At 42.1% G+C, this 10,489-nt stretch overlaps 1 protein-coding gene across 2 annotated transcripts in view; it reads right to left on the bottom strand.

The window, feature by feature from the left end:
- BUB1B (BUB1 mitotic checkpoint serine/threonine kinase B) overlaps window positions 1-10,041 on the bottom strand; it is a 32,348-nt gene extending 22,307 nt beyond the window's left edge. Inside the window, exons 1-12 of one of the 2 annotated variants that reach the window (XM_077322908.1) lie at window positions 9,871-10,041; window positions 8,988-9,153; window positions 7,433-7,492; window positions 7,198-7,342; window positions 5,774-5,970; window positions 5,523-5,683; window positions 5,236-5,429; window positions 4,069-4,163; window positions 1,499-1,725; window positions 636-748; window positions 327-466; window positions 77-126 (exon numbers count right to left, since the gene is read on the bottom strand). In XM_077322908.1, the coding sequence (XP_077179023.1) occupies window positions 77-126; window positions 327-466; window positions 636-748; window positions 1,499-1,725; window positions 4,069-4,163; window positions 5,236-5,429; window positions 5,523-5,683; window positions 5,774-5,970; window positions 7,198-7,342; window positions 7,433-7,492; window positions 8,988-9,127 (1,522 nt within the window). In that variant the 5' untranslated portion in view covers window positions 9,128-9,153; window positions 9,871-10,041. Of the gene's footprint in view, window positions 1-76; window positions 127-326; window positions 470-635; window positions 749-1,498; window positions 1,726-4,068; window positions 4,164-5,235; window positions 5,430-5,522; window positions 5,684-5,773; window positions 5,971-7,197; window positions 7,343-7,432; window positions 7,493-8,987; window positions 9,154-9,870 lie in introns of both variants that reach the window. The other variant, XM_077322907.1, reaches the window with a different exon arrangement.
- Window positions 10,042-10,489: the final 448 nt, after the last annotated feature.

The following is a 10,489-nucleotide window of genomic DNA, read 5'->3' on the forward strand; positions in this document are numbered from 1 at the left end:
CTTCAGAAGGGGAGATCCATGCAAGTAAGCATTTCAGGACTTTCCTCAATTAGGAATCAGTGCAAATGGAACTTACCACTACAGCTTGACTTTCTGTGCTGAGCATTTTCATCCAGTTCAAAATTGCTGTCAAAGTATAAGCAGGTGTTTTTGCTCAGATAAGTAGAAAAACAAATACAGCCAGTCCCTCCCCACTTTGAAAAGTCTTTTGACTTACAAAACAACAGATCACCCACTTTTGGTCCACTTTTTGGGGGATGGGGAGCCTACAATTTCATATTATTTGCATGATGACACTTTCTCTTAAAGCCAACCTTCTACATTACCTTTTTAAGGAGAAGCAGTCTGAAAGTGATCTTTCAGCAAGAGTTGCAGTATCTACCAGAGAGGCTTGTTTTTGTGTCTTAGGAAGCTTCAGAATTTCTGGCACATCATTAGTCAAACCAACAGGCATCTGTGTCTCTATCTGCTATGATACACAAGGAAACATCATCACATGTCATGCTTAAAATATAATTGATAGCAATACTTTCCTAATACCTATTGACTAGTATGTGAATTGGGTGAGTTGCGTCCTACACATGGGTAGGTAATTACTATTATACCGCAAGCAGGTAAGGGTGGTGGGATGCTACCTGTGCATATAGCTTCTGATCGCTATTTGCTCGTTGCTCTGTCAACATCTTCTCCATCTCTTCAATTTTCCTTTGCAATTCAGCTTTCTTCTGTGCTATTGTCTGTAGCTCTTCTGTACCAAAGGGAAGGCAAGACACCATACATTATTCACAACAAATTTGTTAGTGAGCAACACCTCCTGGACTGGGCTGTTTTAAGAACAGAAGTACACACTATCAGATACACAAGCCTGACACTGCAAACAGCAGCCCCAAGTTGTCATCTCCCCCACAATGTAACTCGACCTATTCAGCATCACATACGAACGACACTGAATGACCATTTTCAGTGTCAACCTCATGGTGCAGAACCGAACCATAGCATTAACAACATATCCATACTTAAAGGGTTGGTGTGCTGCATGAGCAATTACTGTGAAACATTGGAAAAAAATTGGCTAGAAGGGGGAAAAACACACTTTCTTCAACTGATAGTCCTTACCACCTTTGATTGACAATGTTTTTTTTAACCTACAAGGTAACCTGTACTGACAGCCTGGCAATTCCTGCCACCTATGAAGCTGAAAGTGTCTATTAGCCAAGAAAACAGAACTGGAAGCGTTTTAATGCCAGGTTTAGAAAATCTTCTTTAAAGGGACTTCTTTGAGGAGCTGTCATTCTACAATGAAAACAAGAAATCTGCTTAAGTTGCCCAAAGTGCTTTTTCATTAGATAGATTTTCAATTGACCTGTGAATATATTTTCTAGAATAGATCAACTCCCTTTTATATGCTCTTAGCTGCCCCAAATCCCATTATTGAGAGAGGGATATAAATTTGATAAATAATAAACAATAGATTTTTCAATTTTTGGCCTATACATACCTTCCCTTTTCTTTCTGGCTTTTTGTCTGTAGATTTCAGCTCTGATTTCCTCCAATGAGAACTCCTCAGCACCAGCATATACTCTCTCTTTGCAATACATTGGCTTTTCCTTCTTTTCCTGACCATCTTGCTGATGGCTTTGTACACGATGTAGTGGATCTTCCTCTTTCCCTGGCTTTCGAGCACTTAACACACTGTTTATACTAGACTCTATTTTACAGGGAGTCCTAAAGAAACAAGAAACACAAATAAGAAGAGAACAGAATCTTAATCTATCAGTAGCTCTTAGTCATCAGAAAGGTACATGATTAAATTTCTGAGTGTGCATATTTTCCCAGTGTGTGTGTTTTCTAAACATGAAAAGGAACCAGTCAAGTCTAATTTCAAATTAAACTGGTATTGCAGTTATCTGAAAAAGATTGAGAGCAAATTAAAAATAAAGTTACGTATGCAAGCAACAAGAAGGAGGAGGAGTTGGTTCTTATATGCCTCTTTTCTCCACCCAGAGGAATCTCAAAGCAGCTTATAGTCGCCTTCCCTTTCCTCTCCCCACAACACATACCCTGTGAGGTGGGTGAGGCTGAGAGAGCCCTGATATTACTGCTGTGTCAGAACAGTTTTATCAGTGCCGTGGTGAGCCCAAGGTCAACCAGCTGGCTGCATGTGGGTGAGCGCAGAATCGAACCCGGCTCAACTGATTAGAAGTCCGCACTCCTAACCGCTACACCAAACTAGCTGCATTAGTTCATGCCTTCAGTTTTAAAGATGACAGCCCCGTGTTATGAACAAAAACCATAAACCTTATATGTTAAAAGAATCTTATCTAAACGTTGCTACTTTCCAAAGGTTCCACTAACATTGGTACTAGCAATGGAAAGAACGTAACAGCAGTGGAAAACAGGATTTAATCAGATTACAGATTACCTTTAATGGCATAAAAAGTATTAATTAGATATGCAGGGGAAGGCACCCCCCCCCCTCAATAAACTCTTGTCTGGGAAGACAGTGGCTGATTCTGCACTTACTTTGTTTATTCCATTGTGGATCCTGCTGAATTCAGATCGATCTGAACTCAGGTCTTCCCTTATCCCCTCCCCATTGAAACAGAAAAGTGTTCTGCATGTGATTAGGGAAGCTCAGAAGGGGGGGGGAGTCAAGTGCAGCAGGATCCTCTTTTCTTGAACAGGGGAGTGGGGGGGAATGATTGGAGACAGCAGAGGGGGAATACAGTTAGGGCTTCCCCTTTAAGGGAAGCCTTGCAACCTGGGAACCAGGAACTGGCACCCTGGCCAATCAGGGCTTTTCTACAGCATTGGAGGTCCGGCAGCTAGTTATTTCAGGGAAAGCAGTCAGCTGCATGCTTACTCATGCCAATCTTTCAAATATCAAGGGTTAAATCCACTCCAGGATATCGCAGGGGAAAGGTAGGGTCACTCTGGATCAATCATACTTGTTGTAGATGAAAGATTTAAATCGCTCAAAATCAAAATGGAAATCTCATTCAGTGTAAATGGCAGGGATTGAATCGACCTGGGATTGGAACAAAAGCTCTATGCAGATTCAGCCAGTGAAAACAGCATAATTTCCATTTTTTTCAAAGACTAAGGGGCAGGCTATGGGAGAATTTGCTAGACCCATAAACAACTGCTTCTTGTAGACTTCCTCTACAAACAACAAACAGAACTCCTGAAAGGCATTGAAAGAATGCATTATATAAGGACTATATGTACCAAAATGCATTTTAGTAACTTTAATTTTTTTAGCATACAAAAAGCAGCTACCAATAATCTTCAAAAACACTACTACCTGCCAATAGCATCCTATGAGTTACCTGCCCATGAGCTAGCATATCTGATTAATTCCTGTTTTCTACTGCTGCAATGTTTTTCTGGTCTCTAGTCCATGGCGTGCTTAATGAAACAAACAATGCCTGGAAGGAATTTCTTGCATCATTTAATAGGGTTTGTGCTAAAAGTATTTCAAGAAAACATCAATTTCATAAATTAAAAGTGATGATAGCCAGAAAGAAGGCTCTCTTTCATGGCTGCACCCAGCCCTTAGAAAACTCCCCATTTTCTTTAAGGTTAAAACCGTATGTTTTCACTATGGTGACATCTGACCAAGTTTGTTTTGATTTTGTTTTATTCTCGTAGCTTGCTTATAGTTGTCTTGTTGTAAGCTGCTGTGGACTAGGTGGAAAGATGAGACAGTAGTGCTTTAATAACAAACAAGATGACTTGCCTATTGTTTCACATTCTAGTCCCCATAATTTCTTGACAGGTATGTATCCTAGATATTTGGGACAATCTTTTGTTAACCTTAATATAAATGTGCGCTAAGGACCATGAGGGCAACCTAGTCCTTTAGAGATGTTACAAGATGACAAAAGTGCTGTCTTTGCTTGGCAACACTTTTCCATACTGATTCTGCTGGACGAAGCCCCACAAGTAGTAAAAGGTCACACAGCCACAAACATACCAGGAGAAAACAGAACTAAAAATATAGCAAGGGTGCCAAGTGCTCTGTTTTCCCTCCTTAATGTATCAACAGGCTGAAGAACAAAAACTTACATTGTTTGTTGTTGTGCTGACTCTTCAACATATGGAGTGAAATTGGGGAGCACAACAGGAGCCCCAGTACTGGATTCCACGTTGCTCCGAGGACGCTGAAGGAGAAGATATTCAGTATCTTCACATAGGCCCATTATGCACAGAGTGGAAGGTCCGCATTCGGGGTAGAATGGTGGCGGCTAAAATCACCAATTATGCACGCTGCAGGCGGCAACTGGGTGCAGAGTCAATGTATGCCACCAAAAAAGCCGCGTTAGCGTGATGCGGAAGAAAGTGGAGCTTCCGGGGATCAGGGCGCAACCAGAAGCGGCTCCGGAGTAGCCATGTGCATAATCGGATACTCTGGGTTTTGCCACCATTGCGTTCCGTCCCGTGCGTAAGCGGTTTGCTTCGCTTCTTCCTCCTCTGCGTTTTCTATGCCGATGTTTCAGCGGCCGTGCATAATAGGCCATATTGTCAGCCTTTACCCCCTGACTGCCCTTCAGATATACACTTAACCCATTTCTACACATAGACATGTATCACACCAATCCTTCTCATCCTCTCACTAGCTCAGCACTAGAGGAAGCAAAAGTGTTATTTTCTTTACTGAAAGGACAAGTCAGTTAGAACAGGAGAAAGATCCTTTTCAGGACCACTGAGGAACCAACTATGCAGAAGTTCAGACAGACTTCTCAGCTAAGTACAAGAAATACCTGTAGTGAAATAATAAGCAGCACTTCCCTTACAGGTTTTACCTAAGCAGCAGACCCAGATAGGCTAGAAGTACTGACTTCTAGCATATGGCTACCTCTACATCATTTCCACTGCCACCATTTTTTCTTTGAACTGCAGCTGAATGTGAAGCAAAAGCTTCAAAACTTGCAATGAAATTCCAGTTTAAGGATCTCACTTCTGCTCTTAAGCATGCCATCTACTCATCATTTGCAAATACGCTACAACAGGAAATAGAAACTAAAGTATTTAGACAGAAAACACTCAAGGCAAGCTCTGCAATGTCTAAAATAGTCAAAGGGAATGAAATTTGGTTTCAGCCTAACTAAAAGCCGAACTAAGGAAGATATGAATCCCTGCACCCCCACCAAGCTTCTTACTTTGAACAGAAGAGCCTCCTCCAGACACCCACGTGTTTCATTATAAGCAATACAGTTTACCCTTTCTCCTTACCCTTCCTAAGTTCCAAGGTCCTGGCTGCAAGTCATTCTCCTTAGCCTTTACTGTTGGAGGGGCTACCCACGGCTGTGGTACAAGCACTGGAAGTTCAGCTCGAGAATCCTCTGTTTTATTCTCATCATAAACAGCAAAGGACTGACAATTCGAAATCTGCTGAGATGCTGGAGGCTGGACCCTCTGCCTTGGGACTAAGAGAACAAGCAAAATGAAATATCTACTGTTCGCACACTGCACTGAAACAGAGCAACAGTACTTTTCCAATATAGCCAAACTCAACTTACACTTCACTGCATTCCCTACACGACTGATTGGGGCTCTCACTGTTTTCTTCCCTCTCCCTTTCAGTTCGGCCAATGTTGCTCTTTGGGGCTCAGAAGACTCCTCTTCATGGTCTTCTTCAAGATCTTGTAGGGCCTGCCGAGATACCCGGGCCTGGAACTGCCTGAACCCAAAATGCAAGACTGTTGCAAGGTGGGCACTATCACTGAAGGCACAAGTTGTTCCTATCATATGCCTGTTTTACAGTAATTACCTGTGGTGGGATTGTAGTTTATCCAATGGTTCAGCCTTACACAGCAAGCCATCCTGGAATATCAAGTCAGCTTTTTTGTAGTTTCCTCTTTCTTCAAGTTCCTCTGCCCAAGTGATATAAAGCTGTGCCAGAGATGTGCCTATCCCCTGGCTGTGCAGGTAGCTGTACAGATCCAAAGGTTCACTACAGCAGTTCCCCTGTAAAAAAAATAAAGTGGGGGGGGGGGACACATGGCTCTGTTACATCAAAAGAGTCAGCTTTAGAAATCAGCAACTTGTACCTGTATTTTCAGGAGCAATGACTTGTTAGGGAAAAAATCTCTCATTAAAGAAGATCTTGCCTTTCTCAAAAGCATGGATGCTGAAAGACAAAGTGTCCAATTAATTGTGCATCCTTGCTCTGCGACATACAACAAACTAACTTATTTCCTGTTGTTCAGGGGGAGGGGGCAGCTGCTCTTTGTACCCAGCTTTTTACTACCCGAAGGACTCTCAGCGCGATTTACAATCACCTACCCTTGCTCTCCCCTGTAAGGTAAGTGAGGTTGAGAGAGCTTTGAAAGAACTGTAACTGGCCCAAACATCTGTTTCTCCAGATTAGAGGCTGCCACTCTTAACCATTATACCAAGTGGGCACCTTGGATGTCTGGGCCATTTATGCCTTTTATTTCATAGGACCTTCATGGCAAATACTGATTTTTATTTATCAGGCCAGGCTTGAGCAAAGTCACTTCAGCACCTATGTCTCTTGTTCAGTTGCTTGTTTTCCATTTACAGGTAGAGGGACTAAGTATTCCATATTTAGATCCCCCTGCAGTTTTTGTCAAAAAATATGTTGCTGGAAAGGGCTGGCCAGAGCCCACAGCTCAGATTGGACACAACTGTGCCACTCTACCCCAACTTCAGCCTACTATCACTGCTATAAATAGCTGTTCTGCTGGCAAAAATTGTTGCTTTCGAGGATGGACTCTGAGGCATTGTAACAGATACAGATATTGATTTTAATGTTTTTTCAGAATGTTATATTATAATTATTGTACACCTGCCTAAGCCTTAGTGAAAAGGGTGATCTATAAAATAAATAAATCATAATTATAATAAAATCAAAGGGCGAGCATGGCCACATTTATCCTTCAATGCACATTTGGGTTGCATAGACTTTCTGTTATTTGAGAATCTATTACCTTCATTATGATCTGAGAACCCATATTCTTCTTCAACTTAACATTCCAAAGTTTGGTGAAGATACACCTATGGACTGACTGACCCCAAGTAAATAATGAGGTACAAGAACCTCTATGTTAGAATGAGGTCAGTGTAATGTGTACTTTAAGGAACATTATTTTAACCTCCCTGAACAAAACATAGGGTGCGAAGGAACTGAAACAGAAGCACACGGGGGAAAAAATACACACATAAACTCACAAATTTAAGCCAGAGATTGAGGAACCGGGGGTCTTGATAATATCTCTGCTGTTCATTCAGTGCTTTAACAGCTCTCTCCAACACAACAGAGAGATTGCTCTCTTTACCACCTTGTGGAAAGGTCTGCTCCGTCCATTTGATATACCTAGAAATATCAAAACAACTATCAGCACAAAAAAACATTGGTAACTGGTAATTAATTATATATAATCCCCTTCACAGAAGCAAAACATACCTGTCCCAGACATCCAGGGGATCATCTCCACAGTAAAAACGAATTTCAGATTCAAATTCCCTAAAATTAAACACAAAAATAGCCTTAAAAAAAAACTATCACTAGCCTTGAAGACAGAGCAATATTTTGTGAATGTCTGTCTCATGAATACATTTTCTGGTTATACTTGGCATTATTAGAAATTCATCACTGATAATCCTTCTAGTTTACAGAGGAATCAGATTGGCTGACAACACACCACATTGTGGAGAATTCTTCCAGGGGTTATAGCAGTGGTCCCCAACCTTTTCATCATCGGGGACCGGTCAACGCTTGACAATTTTACTGAGGCCCGGGGGGGGGGGGGGTAGTCTTTTGCCGAGGGACATCGCCGCTGCCTGAGCCCCTGCTCCACTTGCTTTTCCGCTGACTCCCCTGACTTCCTGCCACCCGCTGGGGGATGCTGCTAGCAGCAGCTCTGCAGTGCCATGCTGAGGGGGAGCCCCAGCCATGGCGGCTGCCAGACAGCACCAAAGGTGAGCCAGCAGCAGAGCAGCCCCCGAGGCAGCTGCCGGGGAGGGGGAGCAGCTGCGGCCCAGTACCGACTGATCCACGGACTAGTCCTGGTCCCCAGACCGGGGGTTGGGGACCGCTGGGCTATAGCATTTGATATTATTAGCATCAGCCATTCTGTCCTATAGAATAGTTCTGGATGGTGAATAGACAGGTAGACTTTGGATGAATGATGTCCAATTGCATTCTCCCAAGTAGTGGGTATTTCCTGGTTGTACAAAAGATCAATCTGGATTTCACTTAAGACTCAGCATAACAATATGGATGCATTATTTTGACCAACTAGGTCAAATTACCACCTTGATAGAAAAATGAAGCAATTTCTGGATTTCCAGTTAGCTAGTATTGCAATATGCCTCGTTTTAAAGTTAAAAACCCCAGATGCTGAAATATTAGTGTTTAATACACATCACACACCTTGGTCCCATTACAATCTGTAACAGAACATGATTTGAAGAGAAGTCTCAAAGCAATGTTCATATGAGTAAATGTAAAACTACATACATGCTCCTGACAGATAAGACATCCTGTCAAAAAACAACAACATTCTACAGCATTCCACAAAGTTGTACCTCTGCAGGTATTTTTCCTCTGGTTCTTTCTCATACCTAAAACCCCAAAAATCTAAGCAACAATAAAAGATCTCTGCCTTCCTTGTTTTCATCTCTTAACCCACACAAGGCAGCTTGCCATCTTAGCCTCTTAGATGCAAAACAAGTTTTAATAACTTAATTCAGTTAAAGCTACGCTTAGTGCATCTTCATACTTTTATATGGTGAATACTCCTGCCATGGATATATCTACACATCCCCAGCAGACATAAGAAGCAAGAATGACATACATGCTCAGTCAAGCAAGGTGTGTAAACTGATATTTAAGGATACACAGTCATAAGTCACATCTCTGATATTTGCTATAGCAAACACCTATTGTACTGGTGTGACACTGAGCCACTCAGTCTCCCTTATTATAGCAAGAAAATTTATAAGATTATCATACTTACCGTTTCTGCTGCTGAATAGCTGCATGGCTGGACACATCCTGCTGAGCCAGAGCTTCCTCCAAGGCAGCCACAACTCGCCCCTGCTTAAGAGGTTGCACATTCTCTTTACTCAGCTCCCATTCATTCCCATCCGAAGCCATGGTAACCTCTTTTTTTTAAGGTTACTCTACAGCATCAAAAGCAACATGTAGCAGTGTTATCCCAGGAGTAGACATTTTAGTAATGAGAGGAGATAAAAAGTTAAGATTCTGCATGAGGACACGATAGTAAACTTTCAGAACAATGTATTTGCTGAATCATTATCTGCACAGACCCCACACATTCACAGTGATAATCATTTCAGTCACTTAAAGAGCATCAGCGTTTATCTTGGTGTTGAAACGAGAAGATTTAAAATTTGGAAGAGCAAGGAATTAGAGGTCACCTATTGCTAACCTCAGGGCAGGGAGGCTTTGGAGGACAAGTTTGAATTCCTAGACGACTTTGGTCACATGAAGCTAGGAGACTCATGTAGTTTTGTTTCCTGAGAATTGTTTAAATTGAGTCGGGGTGTTGTGACCAGGAGGCAAAGAGAATCTTTATTTTAGGGGGGCAGAGGGGGGTTGCTTGTGAACCGGATTATTATTATGTTATACTAGGGGGATTTACATTCCTTTGCAAGCCACATTAACCCACAAATTCTTGAACTCATAACTAGAGCAACCGGGAGCCCAGAATTCCTACAGGACAAACCGCCGAAAGACAACAGTCTTCCTACACCACTCGGAAACCCCACAGCCAGGAAGGGCAGCCTCCACCCTCAAGCCATTCGCAGGGCAGAAACCATTTTTTCTTCCTCTCTCTCTTCTCCCCTCGGTAGACCTTCATTCATTCATTCACTCACCACACATGTGGAAAACCGACGAATCAGTCACCAACTCAATTCCACTTCTCAATACATCTTTCCTTCGTTCATGTTCAAATTTTAACCGCCGCCTTCCACACCATGCGCTCATTCTCATTGGTCCGCTCCAACCCTCGACTCCTCCTATTGGACCGTAGGAAGTGAAAACTACGCCGAGCACGCCGATGCATTGTGGGAATTGTAGTTTATTTTGCTGTCGGAGAAGAGCTGTAGCGGTGGAAGTGTAAGGAGGGAAGCGATAATCAGTTCACATAATTTTGGATGTGGCGATTAATTTTTATTTACTAAGAAAACAAGTTACCGATCTAATCCCAATGCATTTGTACTTCTTTCTGTTTTTATTGCTAGATTCTATGAGATGTGAGTTATCACCGAGTTCACATCTCCCCATCTCTGGTTTGAACCAGGATTTAGATTTTTAATGTAATGTATTCATTTGTGTTATTTTTAATCTGTAATTGTCACTGATACTCAACGTGGATCATACAGTAACTGGAGGTGGGTCATACAGTTACTGATTTTTTTTGGGGGGGGGGTTATTTGGACATGGAATTGGGGTTATAGTGGGTGGGCAGGTAGTTGTAAATTCCTGTATTAT

Source organism: Paroedura picta, chromosome 2, assembly GCF_049243985.1.
Source record: "Paroedura picta isolate Pp20150507F chromosome 2, Ppicta_v3.0, whole genome shotgun sequence".
Lineage (NCBI taxonomy): Eukaryota > Metazoa > Chordata > Lepidosauria > Squamata > Gekkonidae > Paroedura > Paroedura picta.